The following is a 25119-nucleotide window of genomic DNA, read 5'->3' on the forward strand; positions in this document are numbered from 1 at the left end:
ATGTTTATCTTAGGTGATAGCTTTGATGATTAATATCACCAATATCAAGCTTCTTAGAATGCAGTTTCTGGACAGTCTTTCTTCATTTTGAAAATAAGTACCCAATAGTTCTGAACTTTCTCTGGCCTTCGTGAACTCACAGTTTACAAACAGTCATTTTGCATTTGCATATGCCTTGAGTCTTGAAACTTGAACTCACTTCAAGAGACTGTCTTCTACCTTCACCATTGCAGGACCTTTAGGAGGCATTATTTACATCTTAATTAGGCTTTTATTTACAGTCTTAATTTTTTTTAAGCATAGGAACACAGAATTAAGTTAATCATAGTTCTGAATTCATGATATACTCATCATTCGTCCATTACTGGCCTCATTTTATTTAGTTATTTTTAATAATGTAGGAATAAAACATTATTTTACATTACATTATATTGTGGGAAATACCCATAAACTCTCCACTCACAAGAAAAGCTAAGACCTTGACCATAACTTACATGTAATCTTACGGCCCCCCCATTAACTCATACCCTATCTCCCTCCACAAGGAAACCATCATCCTGAATCTTATGTTTAAGATACCCTTACTTTCCTTTTATAAAGTTTTTGTTTACTGTACTTATTTATTAATACGTATGTTACATGTTTACATATATTACATGTATAATTCTATATTTTTTATTTTAGTTTTTAACATTTCAAAGGGCAGTAGGCTCTATGTAATTTTCTGGTACTTACTTGTTTCACTTAATAGTTTTATAAGATTCATCCAGACTTTTGTGAATTACAAGTTATTAATTTTTGTCAATCAAATAGGTGTAAAATGGTATTTCATTGGGATCTTAATTTTCATTTCTCTTGGCTAGGTAATATTTATATTTAAAAATCACTCTCTTTGGTGGTTAGTCGGAAGCAAAAAGAGAATGAACAGTTCTGTACTTCATCATCATTATTATAATTCTTACTGATTATTACAGCATCGGCTCTGAATTGTGTGTGCACTGTTCCTTGTTCTCTTGCTTTGACTCTATCTTTCAAAATCATTTTAAATCTTAGTATTTTTCAAGCCACACTTTGTTCTAAACCTTAAGTTAATATTCTTTTTTTCCCCCTGCCTATCTTTCAAGCCCCCTGCTTCCATCATGTATGCCTCCTCTTTTACAAATCTTAGCTCAGAATTTCCAGTGCATCCAGATTGGGTTGCTGTTGTCACTCCCTTTTGTCCTCATCATGGCCACTTATGCTTGGCTGTCAGGATGTCTCTTTACTACCCCTCATCCCTCCTGAACTGTCTAAGCTGTTTCATAATAATGGAATGGTTTTACCAATTTGAACAAGATAGCCATGTGGAAGAATCTAGAATGATACCATCATTAATTAACCACTCAATGTTGTTTTTATTCTTTTGAATTTCTGCGTAAGGAAAACTTTTCCTCTTCCTTCTCTTAATAACTTTAATCAAAAATTTTAAGATACACATCAAATTATGCTCATGGAGCCATTCTTTGTTGGTTAAAATTATAAAATGACAGAGTCACTTTCTTATGAAAGTTCCCTTGCCTCTTTCTTACCCATTAGCTCTTAGTCAGATTTTAAATCCACACTAAAATTTCTGTTTTTGCTTCTTCCATCTTCTGAGGAGTCACACATTCAGAAAGGCAACTTAAGAGTGTATGAAATGTGTTTATTTTGCAGAATGGAGTTTCCAGCAGATACCGGCCAGGTGAAGTTCTCCATCTCCTGCTTTACGTATTCTCACTGCCAATTCTGACCTTTGCTCTACATACCTGAAGGGTCTGAAGTACTCTCTGTTGTAGTTTCTCTCATTTTTTCTTCTAAATTCTCTGTTCCATGCTTCTGCCTCTTCATGTATGATTTTATTCACTTTTTTTCCTTCCTGGCATGTGCTGTCACTCCTCGTTGCCTAGAATTTAGCATTTCGGTCCAGAAAGCTAAATCCTGTGACCAGGATTTATAGAACTCCCTATTTACTTTGCATTACCATGTATATTACATGGATGCACTTTGCTATTAAAAATGTATTTCCTATGCCTATAAATCCTCTGTTTCTGTCCAGTATCTTAAAAAGTTATTAGAGATCTGCTATAGTTTCTTGAGGGCCCCAGCACATCCTCATGCCAATCAGTAGAAGTTTCAAGTAGTTTATGGGTTTGATAAATTTTGTCAGATACATGTTTTTGCCACATAGATCAGGCTTAATGGATTTAACACACACACACACACAGACACACACACACACACACACACACACACACACAGTTTTTAACCTTATCAGAAGCAAATCTCACTAAATTTCCTTAGGAAGACCTTTTTTTTCTTAAGTTTAAAAATTTTATTTCAGCATAATTCTTTATAAACCATATTTGTCAGCTAGAGCTCTAAATTCCTTTATGCAAAAGCAAACATATGAATGTTATAGCTTAAAAGCATTTCGTTATAGCTCAAAATGACAATTTTTTTTTTCTGAATATATTCATCTCAAACCTTGTTCCTCCCCAGTATTTCTGAAGGTAATGACATTTATATAGGAGATAATATATTTGAGGAAATGTAAAACTCTGTACCCTTAAGAGACATTTTATATTACTATTCTACTTTGCTTAAATAGTAAACACGCTGTTGCCTGATTAGACCACTATGTTTTCCAATCCCCATTACTAACATGACATTGGTTGTCTAAGGCGCAGATAGGCCCAATTCCTCTGTATTCGACCTTAGATGTACCGTATTTAAGGAGGACCGCATATTTGCCTTCCAGATAGGTTGTACTAAAGTTCTCGTGGGTTCTTATTTTCAAAATGCTTGGCTAACTGATGACCTGCGAGCCAAGGTGACATTAGTGCACAGTGGGACATTTCCTGCACTCTGAATGAATAATTAACACCTTTGTTTACCTGGTGAAACATACTATGTAACACCTTTCCACATGGTGAAACTGTCACAGGTCTGTGTTCCCTTTATTTTCTCTTTTGCAAACCATGTTCACATTCTTATTATTCTACCTGGAAGGGGGTATGCCCAGTACATATTTGTTGAATGAACAAAAGAATGTGAGAAACCTTGTAAAATTTGTCACTGAGCGGTTGGAAGGATCATATTTGTACCTTCCCTCCCATCCCATCTTTATCTCCATACTCAAAGTACTGTGAATCACTGAATTAAAAGTGTTTTTTCCTGATTTGTAACATATTTAACCGCTTGCTTCTGTGTGCTTCACTGATACACCGAGTGCTCACGAACCATAAGAAATCCTTGGAAGGACTGGACCAATCCAACTGAAGAGCGATAGGTTCCTTCCTACCATAGTATTGGTTAATGATCAGCTTCCTGTGGTCATGTGATACTCCTAATTCTAAACCCCAATCATAATAGCAGTTGAGATTTATTAAAAGTGTATTATTTTTCAGACACTTGTTTCTAAATTACAAAGAACTTATATGTATTAATTCATGTGATCCTCTCAAGACTTGGGTATTCTTTTTTCTTCTTCCCATCTTACATATGAGGAAACAGGACCCAGAGAGGTGAAGGAACTTGCCCTCGCCGGAACAGCTAATGACTGGCAGCCGTAGGATTTGTACCAGGCGCTGTGTGTCCTGAGGCCATGTTCCCAACCAGTGTGTTACTCAGGCTCCTAAAAGAGTTCCAGCTGTGGGAATCAGATGAAAAATACATGTGTGGATTAGCGCTGCTCCTATCTCATTTCTGGGAAAAATAACTTAGAATAATAGAATAGTCAGTTTTACAATTTTTCTACGGAAGAGTAATATTAGTAGCAGTTATATTTTCACTTTTTTCCTTTGGACCAAATAAAAAATGAACTTAAAAAGGGAACACAAGATTCACTCTAATTAATGGAATCTGCTTTCTATTAATTTTTATCCATAGTTATTCCAAGTATCTGTGTTAGTGAGTTGTAATGGCAGCATAAAGAGAAAATGATGTTTGCAAGGCTTACAATTTGGTTTGAATGAGGCAAATACATGAACAAGTAGTATGTGTAATATGATATTGCCCTCTAAATATGAGATATACAAAATTGGTAATTTAACGTTTTAATTTTGTAAAAGCACAGTAAAATTTTCTTTCAGGTCATGAATTCATTGATGATGTCATCTAAACTTATTGCACCTAATATATTACATATATTTAAACAATGTCAATGATCAATTAATGCAAATGATTTGGTATCTAAGCTGAATTATTTTGTACTATCTGCCTAAACATATTCTAATCCTGTTATCCTGTTGACCTTGGTTTTTTGTGTTTTTTTTTAAATTTTTTCCTGCATCAGAGTTGTCATGATGAGGAAGATGATGATGGTGAAGAAGAAGTGAAGAGTTTTGAAGTAAGATGGATCTTTCTAGATTTGTCTTTTCCAACTTGGAAGTATTGTTTCATACCTTCTAACTGACATTTATGTTTCTTGCTTCATGGCTTATCGCAGCTTATTGTTTCAAGGAACTGCATGTCAGAAGCTGGAGGGACAATCTGAGTCCTAACATTTGCTGAAGTTAAGACCAAGGGACATAGAATAGTTAAATAATCAAGTGAACCCATATGTTCAGAATGAGTGCTCCTGAGACCCCTCAGAGATGAGATGGCTTCAAATTGTTCTCATCTCAGTGAATGTTGTGATCTGAAATTTCCAACAGACACGTGAGGAAAATATTGATGAACAACATGACATTGAGTTCTTAATTAAACCCATGGTTTGCTATGTTTTTCTGTATTAAAGAAGTCAGAAAGATTTGACTTCTTGTGACTTCTGCCCAGTTAGGTCACTCATTCCCTGTACATATGTAGATGGTGGCACATGGTGTGATTTGCTTGCATGAAATAGCATACATGCCTAGGACCATCTTTTATTTTACGATTATTTTCTCAAATGTTCTCAGCTTTTAAATATCTGCATAATTTGAAATACTGCTCAATGTTGACTAGACACAAGGAAAGTAATTATTATTTCCCCCTTTGCTTAGAATGTACTTTTGCTTTTTATGAGAAAAACTAGGTGTTCTAATTACCACTCTCCTTATTTATTTTTTCTGTTTTTGTTTTATTTTTATTTTAAACTTTTCAAAAAGAAATTAATTGGAAGAAAATAGATTCTTTTTAATTTTTAAATTGTTCTATTGATGTACATGTCTGGCCTTTGAGCTACAAGTCTGGAAATATATTAAGATCCAACAGTAATTATTTAATTAAAGTGGACGTGCAAAAAGGTGGAGGTGAGGACTGGGCATAGATAGTTAGTGCTTCTTTCAGGAAGAATTTGATGTGAGCATTTCTGCTGTATTGAGTCAGTGGGTAAAAAATACAAAAACAAACTCATTCAAGAATAACCCATGACTGCTGCTGGCTGAGAAAAATTCCCTAATGTTAATTTCTTATACGTCACTATCATCTTTTCTAATGTATGTGTAGTCTGTTCTCAAGTCCATCTTTATTATAAGAAACTAAGGTAAATTAGAATGGGCTGTGAGCAGCAAATGACATTATTTTTCTGAAGCGCAACCACTTGTGGTCTACCAGCTGTCTTCAGAGCAATTGTTTATTGCTATTTTGCTTCTGTCCTCATCCTTCCTAAGGTCACAGGATCCCAGCGCAGCAAGGTAAACTGTATATGTGTGTGTATTTGTCTGGGTCTGAGTTTCGGTTTCTGTGACATTTACCTTTTTGTTAGACCCAACATCTCAGATTCTTTTGTAAAAAAGGTCTTGCAATCTTTCTACGAGTTTCTAGCGCCAATGCAGTTGGACTCTTCAGTGTCCCTTCCTTGACACAGGTTTATTCTTGCGATTGAAGTAGCTCATAATTTGAAATTTTATGGTGCATGTTAACCTTGATCTGCACACTGTGTTGGGATCAAGGAGACCACCCCTCGTAGGTGGTGAACTTTTAACCAGAGACATCGCAGTGCAGCGTTTGGTCTCATCCCTCTTGATGTTTTTTTTATACCAGTCTCGTCGCTTGAAGAGATATGACAAATGGCATTCCTGGTAACATTGGAAATAATTCTGCTTTTCCATTGTGCTAGTGATAGCTGCAATTAGTAATTGGAGATTTTATTCCACAACTTCAACCTTGATTTTAACATTTCATTCTAGGGAAGAACTTGATTATTTCTCTCTCTTAATATTTTGAATAGCTAAGCATTTATAAAATTTGCCCAGAGAAAACATTTTCACCTACAATTACAAAAATAATTTGAGATATAAAAAATGGGACATTATAAGGAAATTTCTACAAGGAAAAAAGTAAAACTCAAGAAATATGGAAAGCGGGGTGGGAGGAGAGTGCTAAAATGCCAAGGATTTGCCAGGTTTTCTGCCATCACATGTATGTTTCAGTTATATGCTCCTGTTAAAACTTGCCTGATTGACTTTAGTGATTTAATCCCCTGCTTCATCTGTAATATATTTAAATATACTTTTCCAACAACTACTTATTTAATAATTGATTGCATATTTAGTTATTATATATGACCATTGTTTAGATTTGAGCCACTTCAATATTAAAACTATTAAAATGGACAGTTAAATCTTATAAAGAGGCCGATATTAATTGAAAGGGAAGAAACATTTTAGCAATTACCCAAAATGGTAATTGCTAGAGTTGAATGCTATCTTTACCTTGGAGTTTTTCATAAGCCAAGGCAAATAATAATAGTAACAAATAAATGATAACGTTTCAAGTCAAATAACTTTATTTTTCTGAGCATGATGGGTTTTGCGGTCACCGAGATTATCAAACAGATTTGGAACCAGAGTAGACCACATTTTTAAACCACGATTTTGCAAAATATACAGAAACATTCCTCACGTGGTTGCTTCTTCTACTGCTGTTCTCTTAAATCGGAGAGTATGATATTAAATGATAATGCAGTGAAAGCATTTCTGTGGAATACTAGGGTGCTCAATACAGATTTACTACTTACCGAAAACACTAATTTAATGACAATGGAGCTTGAGTAGCCAGAGGTTGCCTTGCCTCCGAGAACAGCTTGGTCAAATATGAGGCAAGTTGCACTTCCCTGGCAGGTGCCCAATTCCTAATTCACAGGTGAATTTCCTGATGAGTTCCTGAGGCTGTATTAGTCTGTACTATTGATTAAAGAAATCTTTTCGTCTTAAATACTAAATATGTCTGTGGTAGAGTTGACGTTCAGTGATAAAAACTTAGGAGAATAACTTGTATTCTGTCCCAGATGGGCCTCAGGTGTATCTCAAATGACATCATTCCTAAGAACCCAGAGCAATTCCCAGCTTGTATTGCTATGACCATTAAGTACGAAGGAATCATCTTAGATCCATAATGTCTTAAGGACTGATGTTATGCAGTGCTACCCTCTGAGAATAGCACTATTGTCTGGCCCCTCCAGTGATCTAATTTTGAATAGAATCCATTTTTTGGTAATTCTGTAAGAATGACCTCGCTCTAAGATGTCCCCTCTTCCATAGCTACATAAGCAGATCTTTGAAGGGTTTTATTTTGTTCTGTTCATAGGAACACAGCAATCTCTTTTAGAAGGGCTTCCTGAATCTTAGCAAAGAGAGCGCTTACATATAAAAACATTGGAGATACCACTATGGACATAAAACATTGAAACCATTATTCTTTTTCTCAAGAAAATGTACAATGCTTTGGTTCCTACTGCAGAAGCTCTATGGGGGGAAGGAGGAAGAGATTTTGATGACCAGTGTTCTCGAAAACTCATCCTTTTTGCTGCAACCTGCCAACTGCATTTTTATGTCATGAAATTGTTCAGCTCAAGTGAAGCCCTCATGTCATAGCCCAGGGTCCCTAGGACACAAAGTCCAGAGATTATGTAGTAACACTTTATGGGGTTGGGGGTGTTGCCATCCGGGGAAGCATGAGTAAGGGAAAAAGAACTGATGATACAGGGAAGGACAGAGCGCAAACACAAGGTAATGAATGCCTCCTGAGCTGACCACGGCTACTCCAGTCTCGCCAGCTGCTCGGTGGCGTCAGATGCTCCCAAAGAGGCCATGTGCACCATGGGACAGCGCCTCCTGAGGAAGGGTGGGCACTTTATCTGGTTCCGGCCCACCTCCCGTGTCTGACTGGTCATAGGGATTTGATTTCTTCCTGCTTCCTGCTGATACTAACCAGCCTTTCCATGCAACCCTTGGGGAAGTCAGAGCCAGCGTGGGTCCAGCCCGCTGAGCATCTGGGGACTGCAGTCTCTCCGAATCCGTCAGCATGGGGTCTCCGTAGTGAGTCGTAGCATGGTAGCAGCCAACTTTCATAACCACAGTAACACTGTGAGTCATTTCTAGAGCCACTCTGGCTCAGACACAAGGCAAGTAGCCAAGGCTTGGAGAGAAGGGGAGTTGGGCAGGAAAGAGTACTGGTCCTGGCACGAGGAAGGTTCCCAGAAAGCACAGCCCTCTATATCATAGATGGTAATTTGTGCATATGAGTGTGTGGCCCTAAATAGCAAACTGTATAGAAGACATATATTTAAACATATAATTGTGCATTTTTTATATGCTCAGTAATTTGACTTCATGTGCTGTCATTTAAAAAATAACCCCAGTAGAAGCTTATTCTTCACAGCATTGTGTGTAGAAAATGGGATGCAGTGAGTCATTAAGACTCTCAGATGGACCGCCTGCATTTGAATCCCAGTTCCACCACTTAACTGTGTGATCTGGAGCCTTGGTTTTCCTATCTGTAAATGGGGGCTAATTAGAGTATCAACTTCCCAGGACTGTGATGAGGATTGAATTAGTTCATACATCTGAGGCATTCAGAACATGACTTGTCATAACAAGCCCTACGTGTATTTGCTGTTATTATTACATTTGATCATTTTCACTTCCCTCCTAAAATCAAGTGAGGGAAGTCCACTGAGCAGTGTGTGCAGTGTGGTGAGCACAGCACCACCAGGCAGGGTGCCTGTGTTCTCATCCACATGCTGACTGGCTGACTGCAGCTGGTCACATTCACTTACTCTGTGCCTCAGCGTTTGAGCTTTGAGCTAACAGCTTCGAACTAGATGTTCTGAGGTGCAGGGGTCATATCCACCTTTAAAATGGTCTGATTCACTGCTCAGGAGTAAGTTGTTTTCATTTTCTGGGAAATTTCCTAGTTCTTTTAAATGCATAAATATTGATGGAAGCCTACACATATTCATTAGTTCTCTTCTGGTCTTTTGTGGAGAAGCAAAATAAGAAAATAAACCTGATGTTTTTTGCAGAATGAGAATGTCACAGTAAAAATGTTTGATAGAAAATAAAGTCTAGTGTGTGTGAGTGTGTGTGTGTGTGTCTCCCTTTTCCTAGTTTGGTACTTAAAATATCACACAGTCAGACAAAGGGGAAAAAAGTGTCAAGGGATGAAAAGTGTTTAGGGACACCAAGTGGAACCTTCCAGAAATGAGGTTACTCCAGAAACCCATGCCTTAGAGTTCAGCTAGTTTGTGCAGGTTGTCCGCCCTACTGATCCAGGCTTTGCAGCAGCCAACATAAAATCACATTCATTTAACAGTTTACTATGTTAAGAAGGTAAAGATAGTCATCTTGTTTGGGAGGAACAAAAATTCCTGAAGCAATTTTACCCCTGATGTTCTCTGTGAAGAGGACAAGTGATATAATGAAAAAGGTATTCAGAAATTCAGTGAAAGTATTATAATTACTTGAGAACACATACAATAAAGTTCATCTGAGGATGGCTTCGCATTAGATGAGTACCAAGTGTTTGGGAGAACGGAACGGCTATGTAGCCTTAAGACAGTCTCTTGAGAAATCCTTCCATCAGCTAAACAGGAGACACTTGGTAGGGAATTGGAGACTGTACCAGTGCGTAGAGTACAGCTGTTTCTCAGGAGTTGATCTGGGGTAGGGTTAATGACCATTTTTGAAAACTTAGAATTGCAGACACTAGGACCACTAGGATGGGGAGATCTCACAATCCAAATAATGAGTTGTTATGACCCATCTATGATAAAATTGATTCTAACTTCTCTTTTTCCCACAATGAGTATTCCCACATTCTGGCACCTTGGTGATCTAACCATACTTTCCTATTATTAGAGGTTATCAATCACTGTACTGTTCTCATTCTCTCTTTTGTCAGGCGATAGTAATAGAACTGCATAGCCCTTACTTTCTGTATGGAAGGCAGTAGTAGTGCTTTTAAAGCTTAAAAAAATTAGGTAAACGAAGATTGTTTTAAATCAGTATCATGCTTGGGATAAACCACATTCTCTCTAATGATAAGTCAAATCAACTTCACTAATTTGATAACCTCTGATTTTAGAGTGACTCATTATTTCCTCTCCTTTTATACCTTGTTACTGAAGCTCTTTGTGATATAATATGAATTTTGTTATCTGGACCCTAAAATAGAAAACTGCTTCAGCTCTGCTGCGTATTATTGCTTTAGCAGAGTATTAATTAGTCCTAAATACGTTGAATCCAGGGGGAACAATATTCCAACGGAAGTATTGATGATACAGGAAGACGTAAGCCATAAAGTCACATGCAGAGCACATCAAAACTTCAGAGTCTCCAACACGTTAACTGAACTCTATTTCTCTGCTTTAGTCTTTGTGTCATCTCTGAGCATATATTAGTAAAACTTTGACATTTAAACAAAGTTTGCTTTGGGTAAAAACATATTTTTTTCATTATCTCTCTCTCTCTTTCTGTTAAAGAGAGAGCATTAGAAACTATCCTCATCCTGTTGAGAGGTAGAATCTGGAAGATGATTCTATTATTTGATAGTTCAGCAGCAAAGAAAATGGGTGATGAAAAGTACAGGCAAAAAATTAAATGAGCCCAAAACTACAATTTGAGAATTGTTACTTGTTTGTATGTATATAATTCTAAACTTCTCAGCGCATGTGCTGAAAATGAACTAAATACATTTTTCACATGTACTAGCTTTTACAAAGGAGAAAGCTCTTCCAATGGAAATATAACCTTCGTAAAATTGCAGATTAATTGTGCATGCTGCATATCACATTATTTAGTTCATACATTCACATTTTCTGGAACATTTATTATGTGCAGGGAACTCTACTGGATATACAGTCCATGTGCATGGGTGTTGTAGTTCAAACAAACAAACAAGCAAACAAAGCAAACAAAACAGCTGTGGCCCCTGTCCTTAGCGAGCTTCACTTCTAGGAAACTCCATACATGTTCATTTAATTAAAAAACATAAAAGGTTGGGGCTCCATCTATTATTAAACAAAGGGATAATTTTCTAAGTGTTTTCCATACAGAGTCGAGTCTGTATGAACATGGCCACCCAACAATTTTGGAAGCTGGAATACAGAACAAAATTAATTGAAGTGGAGAATGTGACTCTTATCTCTACTCTTGCTTTCCCTTAGTCTGAGTTGGTCTGCTTGTGTTGTAAACCAAATTATTGGTACCATTTCACTGTCATCTTTGTCCTCGTAGTTCCCCAGTTCCATCTTCTGTATTTCAGTCTTGTCTTTTCTAGTAACATGGAGTCAGCGTCACCTTATAGGGTATGAGTACATTTAAGATGCCAGATAAGAATATTTAATGACTTAGACAACATTAACATCCATGACTTCTAATTTTATTAAATTACAAAAAAGATTTTTAAAAAGAACTTAGTTCCTGGAAATATCTAGTAACTTATAACTAGCTTTCACATTCAGTTTAAGAGGAAAACATTATGAAAACCTTTTCAGCAATTGCTGAAGCCTTGGAAATACACAGAGAGAGAGAGAGAGAAGAGAGAGAGAGAGAGAGAGAGAGAGAGAGAGAGAGAGAGAGAGAGAGAGAGAAAGAAAGAAATAGGTTCATTTGGTGTGAAACACAGACTATAAATTGGTAGCCTCAGCCTGTGACGCACATGTTACCCAAATGTCCCTGTAACTGAAGAAGGTCCTTCAGAAACAATGTGAATTGTTTTACTGTCATCAGGCTGCCTTGGTTTAAAATACCTGCTCATTTCCATTATGGAGATGAACGATTAACTTTATCCATCAAGTAGCAAGGGACATGCTTATTCTTTTTATTTCAATATTTTTTCTCATATAAGGCAAGTTGTTGAAGAACTGAATGGATGTTTTTTTCCAGTCCTTTCAACTCCCCTTTCCCTCCATTAAGTGCTAAAAAAGCTTGAGGACTCTTAGCCAAAAATGGAAGACTATTAGCAATTTTAGGGCAAATTTCAGTTATACTAAAGCAAAGCATGATGCTCAATACTTCCATTCAACCCCTGTGACTTGATCACCATCTGATTTATGACCACCATTGACCTTGAAAAGACCAAGAGTCCTATTAGGGAAACAGCTGATACCTCTTGGTTACTCTTGGCAATCAGAACTGTTTGCCTAAAGGAAAAATTCTAATTGTGAGGCTGCTCCTTTTCTTTCCTCCCTTAACCTTTCTTTGTAACATTGGGATAACTGAAAGACTAAGCTGCAGGTTGAAGGCATAATGTTTATTTAAGACCCTTTGGCAGCGCTAAGCAGAATCTAGGGTGAGGTGGGGTGAGGAACCCTACCTGTCAAAAGGTGCTTTGAAGGTGTGATTTCCCTGAGTAAAATAGTTTTAAGAGATCGGTCTCCAATTTGCTTAAAAAGGCGAATCTGCAGTAAATTTGAAATGGAAGTCTTTTTTCTTTCCACCTAATCCATCATTTTATTGTCTGAAAACTGGTTTAGTTGCCAAGATTCTTTTTTTTTTTTTAATGTTGTGATAGAATTTTCAGTGATGAGATTGAATTACATACTGAGAAGCAGTTGTCCAGGGTAAAGCACCAGAAAGACTGATATTGAAGATCTCCTGAAGAGACCTCCCAAACCACAATCCACCACAGAGGGAATTTGGAGAGGTCCACCTGACCCCTCCTTACGAAATACTTCCTGCCTCTCCATCATTATATCATTTTTAGGTCAATACTTTTTTCAAACGAGTATCCTCATCACCCCTGAAATACTTATTGTTATGGAAACTTAGAGGCTATATAAGGAAAATGAGAGTGATCTTTGCCCATGGAGTTTATTTTATTTTCATATAAAACTAGGGAGTTTCTTTTTTAAAGAAGATAATATGACTCCTGTCTATGTTTTGATCCTCTGGACCGCCATTTGTCCTATGTGATGTAAGTTACTGAAAAGGATTCTGGGACCTTAGAATGTATTGTACAAGTTTTTCTGGCAGATCTTTGAGCCGGCCTACCTACTTTTAGAGCACAAATGGCAAAGGTCATTGTTGTTTTTGTTTTTGTTTTTCTTCAAAAATATGTGGCGTGCTGCCATCTTCGATCTTCTTTGGGTGTCCTGATTACTATCTTTATGTTCTATTGGGTCAACGGAAGAACTGTTCTTTCTAACTCGCTTGCCTCTGTCATTGATGAAAACGATAGGGCAATACCTAAGCCAATGATTTCTTATCACTGTCTTATTGAAAAACTCTCTCACAAAAGGAGTTGGTAAAGCTGGCAAGCAAAATTCCAAAAAAATAGCTCTGGCAATGGGAGGACAGTAAAAGATTGTTGGGTCTAAAAGGAAGTATCAAATGTTGCTCACCGATTTTCAACAACACCTGAAAAGCAGGTGAAGGGTCCTCTTTCAGTTTTTCTGAAACTGTGTTGTAATGACAATATGGTTTTGTGTGTCTGTGTGGTTTTGTTTTCGTTCTGTTTTTGACTTCACAGGAAGAGGTTTAAACATGAAGGCAAACCTTTTAGATGTCAGCATGGCTACCTACAAAGCAAAGCTGCCTTTTTCTTTTCTTTTCTCTGCTTCCATTTAGGCCTGTCACATAATTTAAGAAAAAAATAAAAAATTTAACCACAGGAACGCTAACTATAGTGTGAAAAAAAAAACCCTGATCGATTTTGTTTTCGCAGCACGATAATATCAAAGATTTAAGAAACCATTTTGCCAGCATCGGCGAGAACTCTCTGGTAACAGCATAAATGTCTGTGTCGGTTGCTTTTGGTTTAAAGGTTTCTTTTTTTCATTTGTTTGAGCCCATTTCTTTTCCCCCCTCCTTTTAGTTCACTTTATTTTTCATATTCTGTAACTAGCAAGCCTTCATTTTTTAAACCTCTTCCATCTTCCAGTGTCTATTTTCCGTACTTTGGATGGAAAGTTTATGGCGGCAAAGCTGTCACTCTGGCTACTTCTGCTGCAGCTCTTCCTGCTCTGAGGTCATATCTGTTTTGGCCGTTGTGTTTATGGACATGATACTAATTGACTGTTTCATGTCCCATTGACTAAGCTTCTCTACCACGCCATTTGATGGACTCGCTGTCATAGGGCTCTATGCAACTCTCATTCTGCAACTTATACTGCTTAGTTCCGTCTCAATTCTCCAGCGAACTGGATAGCTCAAGTGAATGATCCTATCAGTCTTGAACTTGCTGTGCCTTTATATTTTCTTTTTATTTTCTTCTTTATGTTTTCAGTGGTAGTTTGAGTGGGAAAGAACAAACTCCAGCCATTGCTCCAGCAGCATCATGCAGTATTGTTTGTTACCGCCAGAGAATACAAAATATAAAGGCACATTGCTTCTTTTATCCTCTGGGGAACACTGGGGAGATCTGTATATCATAAGTCGCTACTTAGTTGAAACCTACTTTTTTTATCCATATCAGCTTTCAATTTTGCTTAAACTCCCAACACGTCTCAGTTAACGTTTTTCTGTCATTCAGTGATAACTTCAACTCGAGCCATTTGCTGAGCAGTATCAAGTTATGGCCATGACACGGGAGATTATTTAAAATGTGGCAAACTTATGCCCAAATGTATGATTGAGAAAGTGCAAGTTTCAATGATGAAGTACAGACTTCAAAACTATGATACAGGCTTTGGACTAATCAAATCATTAAAATTGAGAAAATCCATCCTGATCAACCAGTTGAAACAAAACCAAGAGTTGACTATGTTGACGTCTATATAATAACATTGTTGGTGTTGAAATGGTCCATAATGTTGACATAGAGCCCATACATGAAGAGATGACTAAAAATATGGTTTATAGAAAGCTACTCACTTACTGATCGCCACAACATAAATGGTTGGGGTTTGTGTTCAGGAAAAAGAAATGGAGAAGCAAAAGCTTCTGTACCAACAAGCCAGGCTGCATGACCGTGGAGCTGCTGAGATGGTGCTGCAGACCATCAGTGCCAGCAAAGGTGAGTCCTGGTCACATCGGGAGTGACGTTCTTAGACTTCCTCTTTCCACTCCATGAACTCCCTTAGTTCAATTCTACTGACTTGTTTATTGCCCGGAAGTTCTGGTTCATGACTCGGTCAGGTAACTTAACAAACGGGAGCTCTCATTTACTGAGTCCAATCTTGACTCTTTTTTTGACTCTTGACTCTTTTAATAAGTCTTATTAAAAGACTTATTTTATATCTGTTCATGAAGTTTTGGAAATGCTGTTGTGACACAGCTCTAGCAAAATCACATAACTTAGGAGGTGGACAAATGTTTCCTATAAAAGGCCAGATAGTAAATATTTTCAACTTTGTGGCTATGTGGTGTTTGTTACAGCAACATGAAAGCAGCTAGAAACAGTATGTAAGCAAATGGTGTGGTTGTGTTCCAATAAAACTTTATTTACAAAAACTGGTGATGAGCTGGACTTGGCCCTCAGGCCACAGTTTGCAGACCCTTGATATAAATGTGTAGACTTTTACAGTGAATCCTTTTTAACAATTAAAGTAGTAGTATATCTTTTAGTAGCCAGCCATTTCTGGATGATTTTTCTTACATTAGTAATATTTTCTTTTTGAAAACATTTTTACTATAATTTGTAATGGAGTGGAAAAGTAATGGTGGTACACTCTGTTATTAAGCACTTCTCTCCCAAATATGGAGATTATTCCTATTTCTAAGATAAGTACAGTTGAATAACATTCAATTAAATATAACATACCAAATGATAGTCACCTAGTTGGATGTAAAATTTTGTCATTATTATCTGGATAACTTAAAATTGCGACTAGTCATCTTAATAAAGTCATCCTAAAATAAAATATTATTTTAACGCACATGGTTAGCTTTGCATTTTAATATTTTAGGCTTCACTAGTTCAAAATCAATTATTTCTTCCTATTCCTTTTTTTCTATGGCCTCATATAGTTTCAGTTTCTGGCAGAATTTGCTAAAAACATTGATGGCAAAATATGCATTCTTACTCTTTTCATATTTTTTGGCATATAAGTCAGTATGTCCCCCTCCACCGTTATACAAATTTGTAAGGGTTAATGATAATTTGAAAGTGCATGTTTTGAGGTAGAATAGGTTAATGTAGCAGGTGAAATGATGTAAGAAACACTATTTTTTTATGTTTTTAAGGTGAAACTGGACCAATGGTAGCTGCTACTTTGAAACTTGGAATTGCTATCTTAAATGGTGGGAACTCCACAGTACAACAGGTAACGTCTTTAAGCCACTCACTTTTCAAACAATGGACTGTACAGTCCTCCTGTTGAACTACTTTAGTCATCCTGAAAGCACTATTAATTAGACAAGTTTTCATTTTCTATGTGAAATATGTCTTTATTTTATGATCATGTGCCAGCATCCAAATATCTTCTAGGTAGTACACTGAACACCCCACATGGGCACTCACTGTCTTGAGTCCGAAGTCCTGCCATGTGATGTCCTTACTTGCAATGTTGCATTTCACGTGACTAAGACCCTGTCAATCAGCTGGCTTGTCTCATAGTGAAAAATATTCTTACCAAGAGCCTAATCGGGTAATATGTTTTGTCATGTTAGAGCTCCTATAAATTGATTCTCAGGATTTGGTTGTGTGTTTGGTACAAAGCCTCCTCCTAGGTAACATGGGGGCAGAATGCATCTCAACTTTTTCTGTCTGAGTTATTTCACTTAGCATAATAATCTCAAGATCCATCCATGTTGTCGCAAATGGAAGTATTTCATCTTATAGCAGAGTAGTATTCCATTATGTATATATGCCACATTTTCTTTAACCAATCACATATCAAAGGACACTTTGGTTGTTTCCATGTCTTGGCCACTGTAAATAATGCTGCAGTGAACATCGGAGCACATATATCTTTACAGATAAATGTTTTCAGATGTTTTGGCAGTTTAGTGAGGCCTCTGGACTCCTCCCGGGTAACGTTACTGCACAAAGTAACATACTGCACAAAGCAAATATATTGACATGTGGTTATGAAAATATTATAAAACAGGTTTCGATAAAGTAATACGAGTTTTTTAAGAACTCATTAAATAAAAGATCTATTGCCTGGTCTAATCGTTGTTGAGAAGAAATGGTTAGTCTAAATGTTTTAAAATAGTTGCAATAATTGTAACGTGATCTGAAAATACCTGAAGTTTCTATTGGTGACAAAATCATAGTGACTGTTACATCCTACTTGTGTTGTTGCTTAGGTGAATAGTTGAAAGTAATGCTAAGTTTCAGTTAGAAGTTAGTAAAAATAAAGATGTCTTTCTTCCCCATCCAATTTATAGATGTCTTTTTTCAAATTTCCATAGTACATGACTTTAAAAAAAGGTAATACACAGAAAACATGCCTAGTCTCTCCACAATGTTTGTCAAAAAATAATTTTCTATTCTCTTACGTTTTATTTCAAAAAGACCTTAATCGTATGGTACAAAAGTTCAGAAATCCTTGGAGCCAAAAATAGCCTGGAGAGATCATGTAATGATATGTGTGCTTGTCGCCTACATAGGTCTTTTCTTTTTTCTCTAAACTTTCAGATACATGTTTCACCACTTCCCTTTGACCCTCTTAGGCCATATTCCTTTGCTTTAAAAGACCAAGGATTTAATAAGTGCTTCCCATTTGATTAGACCAATAAGTTATCACCACTGCCAAAAATTTTATTTTTTTATTTTTTTATTTTTTATTTATTTACTTTTTTTTACCTTTATGTTTAACCAAAACTTTGACCACAGAATCTGACATCATTCTGAGAACAGACAGAGGAGAAATTTAATAGTCATACGACTCCTACCATTCCTTGGTTTAGAGACTATGGTAACGGAAACCGAACTTCTGTCTGTAACCTTAACACATCGTAGTCACAAATCTTGGATTGTAGTACTATTTAAGAAACTCACTTTTGTATGGAGATCTGTGACTAGCATCCAGGTGGACCTTCTCCCACTATACGTGGAAGTACCTGAACTTCCAAATGCTTAGTGATGAGAAGAGAGCTGAGAATGCTCCCTGCTGAGGTTTATGATGCTTCCGCTGTTTGTGTAGAGCAGAGCACTTGTCCCAAACCATGTAGACACGTGCCACTATCTTGCTTTGACGTGCTTGTTACTATTCCACGGAAAAGATGACGTCAGTGATATCTGTATGCACTAGTATTTTATCTTTATTCCAGAATAGACAGCATGTTTTTGTTGTTTCTTTACTTATTTAACCAAAAGAACAAGAGTCGTGCTCAGTGGCCGTGTGGTTTCTGTATTTCCTGTAGAAAATGCTCGACTACCTCAAGGAGAAGAAGGACGTGGGCTTCTTTCAGAGCCTGGCGGGCCTGATGCAATCCTGCAGGTGAGAATGCACCTCCTGTGTCACTTCTGTTCAGTGGTGGCATCGCTCAAAGTGTTTTCCATTATGGACAATAATTATACATAGAAGAACTTTTAATGATGATAATGATTTTTATAATTTAATCATAATTTAATGATCATAATTATTAGTGATTATACACTTTAAAGTGGGACAATAGGTAGTGCCTTATTTTCTCTCTTGTTATTAGCTTTAGTAATGTTTTAATTACTAACTTACTTGATGTTAATAATGAATTAAAATGGTCTTCCCAGTGCGTCAATGGAGACCTTGCAGAATTAATGTGTGTTCTGCATACCTGAAAATGAGTAATGTCTGATTTTTAAAAGAGAAACAAGAAAACTCTATTTAGTTTCATTTGAAACCTTGTAGACTGTTTCTCATTTTTCCTAAGTAAATGATCCTTAACCAACTAACTTACGATAATTGCTTTTTATTTTTTACAGTATTTACAATCAGTCAGACAGCATTTGACTAAGAAACCTGACCCACACTTAATGAAATAAGCTATTCCAACTGGAAGAACATGGTTATTAGGATTCTATTTGAGTATGTCTGCTAACTTTGCGATGTGCTCCCAAGGTTAAAGCCTATTAATCCTTATGTTTTGACTTTCATGTGGGTCATTTCAGCACAGGCTCTGGGGAGAGACGAATCTGCTGCTAGTAATGTGGCAGGGCGTGTTTCCATTATGGAAACATTTGCTTCATGTTTCAAGTTATACATTTTTCAAACATTTGCTCTCCTGAAGGAAGAACATTTTCTGTGAGTTCTCTGACTGTGTCTCACCCTGTCATTGTAGTGTCCTCGACCTAAATGCCTTTGAGCGACAAAACAAAGCTGAAGGACTTGGAATGGTGACAGAGGAAGGATCAGGTATTGATTACGTGAAGTAAAAGCGTCACCTGTCCCCCTTTCTTTCCTGCGTTGAGTCAGTTATCAATTATCTTTTCAATACAGAGAGATAGATACAAGGTTATTTTTAAATGGACCTAATGCTTATGTGACTCCTTTAAACGTTTGTGATTGGACATTCATGCAGGTCATACCCAAACCCAACCTTTCGTGGTGGTCATTGCCTCCTTTTTGTCTGACCTACGGTCATGGCTTTTCCCCTAGTTGGGCGGTAGATGAAGAAGCCTTATTAGAGAATTATCTGTAAAATGAGAAAGCACATGGATGAACCAAATTAGAGAATGTTGGTTTAGCTGTCAGGCTTTCAGATTTTTCTCTCTCCTTAGGGTAGCAATGCTTTCAGATCATTCAAACCACCACTATTTCCACTGTCTCCTCCCTTTTAGCAGTTATCCTTCTGTCTCATGTATCTAAATGTCTTTGCAAGTCCAAATTGTTTGATGGAAGACATTAAAGAGTAATGTTTGTGTTTAAAGAACTCTGATCACATAATTTAAATGGGCGCAAAATAACGACTCACATAACCTGAGTTTTTCTCTCTCTAGATAGGTGTGTGTATAAACTAGAAAAATAAGGACACAATGTATTTAAAGTAGAAATAAATGTTTTTGCACATTCGTTTTAGTATTTAAGAAAAATATCTTCAGTATTTTTGTTTCGACTTTTTTTTTTATTCTTTTGTGCTTGATTTTTAAATTAATTTAGTTTTAGTAAGGCCCTATGTATTTATCTGTTTTTGTTTGTTTGTTCTGGTTTAGAGTTATCAGTATATTAGTTTTGGACCATTAGGTCTTCTATAAAACTAATCTCATTCAAAAAATAAATTTTTCCCATCTGAGATTTGTATTCTGCTTGCCTTTCTGAAATAATTTAGAATTAACTAATCTCTCTCATTGTATCTGTACATTTTTGTTCTCAAAATAGGAAAAAAAATAGTTGCATACTTCTTGATGTATTTTAGAGATTGTCATTCACACATGTTGTAACACTGTTCTACTATTAATATATAGCTCCTATGTGACTTTTCCTTTTCATATTGTCTGTTGATTGTATAGATTCAGTCACCAAATATTAGTCATACTGTTACTTAATTGTGTTAGCTACCTTCAAGAAAAATCACCAGCAGCACTCTGAACTCACCTAGGTTTTCTGGAAATGAGGGTTGAGGCGGATATCTTTGTTTTGTGTCAACAGTTATACTACCTGGCCTGAGGGTCCCATCTGGAGAACTCAGAGCCACCACATGTCTCAGGAACATTACCTGCCTGCCTCTGCTGAAGTTTGGGGCATTTTCTAGCTGTAAAGTGTCTAAAAGTAAATGAATTATCTGTTCAAAGTCTGATTTACCTGTCTTAGAATTAGAAATCTATTTCATTTTTTTCCCAGCAGTCATTACCTAATGTTCCGGAGGCTCTGAATACAATTTCATGATTCATTCTTTGTCTCTGTTCATATCAGCTCCCACCCAGGTCTAACATACCAGGTCTCCTATCTGTTGTCAACCAGACATCGATTGCAGTAACATTTGTGACTCCAAATCAGAAATACTGAGTGAGGGTCACCATTGTGATGTGAGAATTAGTTACCTCTCTCCATGTGAGATTGGTTTGATTTCTTTATTCTTTCTCAACACACACACACACACACACACACACACACACACACACACACACAAATAATTGCCCAAACTAATTAACACGTTTACTATTATGTTTCCTTACAAACAGCAAAACAAAAACAAATCTCAACTTTCCTTCTTCCCGATTCCCTTTTCTTTTGACTACGGTAAAATGTACTCTGTCCTTCCTTCCTCAGTCATCACTCATGAGCGTGGTAATTATTAAAAATGAGTTGCATTTTATTTATTTGTTCCTTGATTTCTTGTGAGTTTTGTGTACAGTCTTGATAGTGATAGTTTCTGTGCATTTTTCTTCTTTTAGACCATTTTCACAAGTAGATTATATCATGTCCACTATTATGCATCCTTTTTGTTATTTTTTGAGTTTATATACTAAGCTTTCCTTTTTTGTTTCCCTATGAGGCTATGCAATTATTAACATATTGGATATGATGGGGCAACACACATTTAAATTATGTCCTTCAATTTGTTTTTTTCTGTTTCTTTCATTTAAAAACAAATTTCTGGTAGACCCAGTGTTTGCTATTGTTGTGAAAATGGATGGGTCTTGGATATGTGCGGCATATCCCTGTGGCGTTTGTGTCTTGGACGTACTGTATCGTGGCTTTATGGCTACCAGCACTGGAGCATGGGAACTGAGTAGGGGTCCTGGGCAGGCTTGTGCAGACCGCCCTCTTGTCCAGTGGGCATTGCCGTTTCCCTTCCAAGCATTCAGAGAGCTTCAGTTTTTCTCTATTCCTTTGGGAATAAAAAAATCACACATTAAAACCTTGTTAACATAAAAACCAATTTTCATTCTTGAGACTGAATTCAAAGAGCAATAGAAACCATAGCAAGTATTTACTCTTCAAACTCATAAAATAGCAGTGATGGCATTGGTATTTCAAATAGTTTCTAAAAGACCCGATACACAGTGGAAATGAAGACGAGATGAGATTTTTGAGTAGCAACTAGTATTTCAAAGCACTTTAAAGATTAAATTGTGCTGTCTGAATACACCGTTGCCTTAATTAGAGACCTACTAGGAGAACATGCAATGGCAATTCATTAGCTCTATGAACGTTAACTATTTCCCAGATTAAAAGAACACCTATACTAGCTCTCTATCTTTTGGCATATTTTAAAAACTTCTGTTACATGGCCATTCTTCTGTTTTAAGATTCTATGGAAGTTAAGAAAAGTTTTTACCCTCATAGGAGAAGGAAAGTCAGTCCTTCCTCTCAAAATGCACAGAAAAGGCTGAAAAATCTAAACTGTTCATGACGTCCTTGCTTCTGAGTTTGAGGCTCTGGCAGGGTGAGCTCAGCACTGAGAATGTAATCTGACAAAAGTAAATCTTCTGCATCCTGACCACTCTCTTTATTAGGCTAAATCTCTTCCTGGTGATGATATAGTGACCGTAAGTTGTATAGCCCTGGAAAATGTATAACTTAAACACATGAATGTTTTGATACCCACAACCCTCCAATGAGGTATTGTCCCATTGTACTGATGAGGAGACTGAGGTGCAGGAAGATTACATGGCTTGTCCGAGGTCATACAGGGAAGTGGCAGGGCCAAGACTTGTGTGCAGGCATCCTGCCTCCCACTGTTTCACTTACTAATTCCATGAGCCATGTCTCTCTCCCCTACCTGTTAATATTCTTCAGGGGCTGATTCTGTGCCCAGCCTGTTGGCTTATGTAGTAATTTTTGTCCTTTTACCTTTTGTTCATTGCTTCCTTCAAAGACGCCAATCTGTTGCCAGTTTTTGCATTTGTTATTGAAGTTTTAAAATCACTTTGAAATTTTCTATGCTATTTCTTATCTGGTATTGAGATACCATTAGGAAATATGTGTTTCTTTAAGGTCTGTATATAAAGATTTCAGACTAATCATTTATATTCCTTTTTCTACTGCTGTTATTATCACGTTAGTTGGCCCGTATTCCTGTGCCTCCTTAACTAAATTTCCCCTATTTCTATAAAAACCTGGACCTCCCACTTGTATTTTTTTTTCAATTTTTTTTCAGTTGTAGTTGACATTCAGAATTATTTTATTTTAGTTTCAGGTGTACAGCACAATAACTAGACATTTATATGATTTATGCAGCAATGCCCCAAAGTAATCTAAAATAATGGTTCTTCAACAAGTGTGTTTGGTAGATTTGTAATGTGCTCAGTGTCGTCTTCTCTGTATATTTTTAGTCATATGTGTTTTAACATATAAATAATGTTCAAAGCCGTAAACCTATGTGTATATTTAAAATTTCATTCCATCTTTAAATTTTTTATGTTTCTCCTCAGAACCATTTAGACTCCTTACTAAATCATTAGGAGCTTGAAAGTGCAATTTTCCTTGTTTTCTTCTCAGAATGTAGTAGGAGATACTGCATTGTATTTTTTGATCATTTTACGGTAGTCCTAGACTTCATAATAAGCAAGATGAAACCTTGAAGCGGATCTGATCAAAAATTCCTCAGAAATTATTTGATTTTAAAAAAAATGTATATAAAACATTAACTACCAATGAACCTTCCTTAATTTCTATCTGTATCTGATAATGTAATGCATTGAGGTTCTTGTAGGTTGTAGTGCCACGTCATGTGTATGTGAAGTTGTAGCAAAAAGGATTAATTTTTCAATTAATCCGTAGAATAATTAAAGCAATCAGTAGGATAATTGTCTAGCCTAGTTGTTTAGTGGTATTTTCGGAGCATATTTATTAGCTATCTCCCAGCCTGGATTTTCAAAGCAAGTGCAGTTCAGTGCTAACACCTGGGTTCTGACCACACACCTGCCATTCCCGTGGCTAGACTTTCTCTTCAAGGAAAGCCCGTGCTGTTGGTTCATGGCACTAAATATGTTTCCTTAACATCCTTGCGCAGTTTTTAAACTTTGAAGCCCTCATATGAATTTCAGGGGCTATAATGTGCTAGACCCCGTCCCACTCAGTGGCATTCCTGAGGAACTCACTGTTGTGTGGACAGACGTGGAAACAAATAATTTCACAACAGCACTCTATAGGTTTGCGATGAAGTATGTAGCTGCCAGGGGCCTGGGGAGGTATCACCATCCAAGTAACCTATGGCTTGAAGTAGAAGTTTATCTGTTCAGATCAGGGAGGCAAAGAAAGGCCTTCCCCTAGAAGGGAATGGCATATGTAGAGTTTAAGGGACAAGCCAATGATGGAACTGTAACATACCTAGTGTGGCTGAAGGGACGTGAACAACAAGAGGGTGGGAAGATGATTTGTGGGAGGCCTGAAGGGTCTTCTGTGTCCTGCCAAGGAATTTGCACTTTCTTTCTGAGGCCCTGGAGAGCCATTACATGAGAAACACATAAGTGATACTATGTGTTGGGTGATGATCCATGTGGAATTTAATTCCTAACATCCAGTGTTGAAAAATGCTTCCAGTAGAATCCACGAACATTGCAGCCCACAGATTTCTCATTTCTCGGTGAAGCTCATATGCTAACCAGACATTGGTCCTCCAAAGAGAGTGACCAGTAAGATTTCCTTTAGGGCCGTTGGGGAGCTCCTAGGTTATGCTTAATGGCAGATTGCAGGGAATTCTTGAAGTATACTTTTCATAATTACCATGGAAGAAATCTGTGTATCAGCGGAGTATTATCGTTGCATTGCTGACAACTGTGTAGGATGACTGTCACCGTCTTAGGGCCAGGAAGTCAGTTAGGACCTTGATGGGTGGAATGGATGAAGGACAATCAGGAATTCAATTAGCATAATGAGAGCTGATGGGCAATAAGAGGAGGTTATAGGAGAAAGAATCTGCCAATCACATTTGAAAGCGAAGGGATTTTTTTCGCCCTACAGCTAACATGTACTTTAATCCTGTTATCCATGGGACATACCTCATTTATTTCATATAGTGGTCATTTTCATTGTCTTGAGGTTTCAAATAGGGATTCTTTTTATGCACTGGTGTCAGGTTATTACCTTAATTTAAATATCTGCACTTAATGGAATTTATAGATTATCATAGTCACAACCCACTG

The 25119-nt window shown here is 37.0% G+C and overlaps 1 protein-coding gene across 9 annotated transcripts in view; it reads left to right on the plus strand.

The window, feature by feature from the left end:
* Window positions 1-25119, plus strand: part of RYR2 (ryanodine receptor 2) — a 568842-nt gene that overhangs the window by 492065 nt on the left and 51658 nt on the right. For 3 of the 9 annotated variants that reach the window (XM_088799091.1, XM_074316770.2, XM_088799090.1), the window contains 7 exons: window positions 4313-4366; window positions 5610-5633; window positions 15078-15177; window positions 16347-16426; window positions 18474-18550; window positions 19371-19444; window positions 21299-21316. In XM_088799091.1, coding sequence (XP_088655217.1) covers window positions 4313-4366; window positions 5610-5633; window positions 15078-15177; window positions 16347-16426; window positions 18474-18550; window positions 19371-19444; window positions 21299-21316 — 427 coding nt within the window. The remainder of the gene's footprint in view (window positions 1-4312; window positions 4367-5609; window positions 5634-15077; window positions 15178-16346; window positions 16427-18473; window positions 18551-19370; window positions 19445-21298; window positions 21317-25119) is intronic. The other 6 variants (XM_074316771.2, XM_074316774.2, XM_074316776.2 and 3 more) reach the window with 3 other exon arrangements.

Source organism: Rhinolophus sinicus, chromosome 6 (assembly GCF_057876585.1).
Source record: "Rhinolophus sinicus isolate RSI-liver-muscle chromosome 6, RSI-T2T, whole genome shotgun sequence".
Lineage (NCBI taxonomy): Eukaryota > Metazoa > Chordata > Mammalia > Chiroptera > Rhinolophidae > Rhinolophus > Rhinolophus sinicus.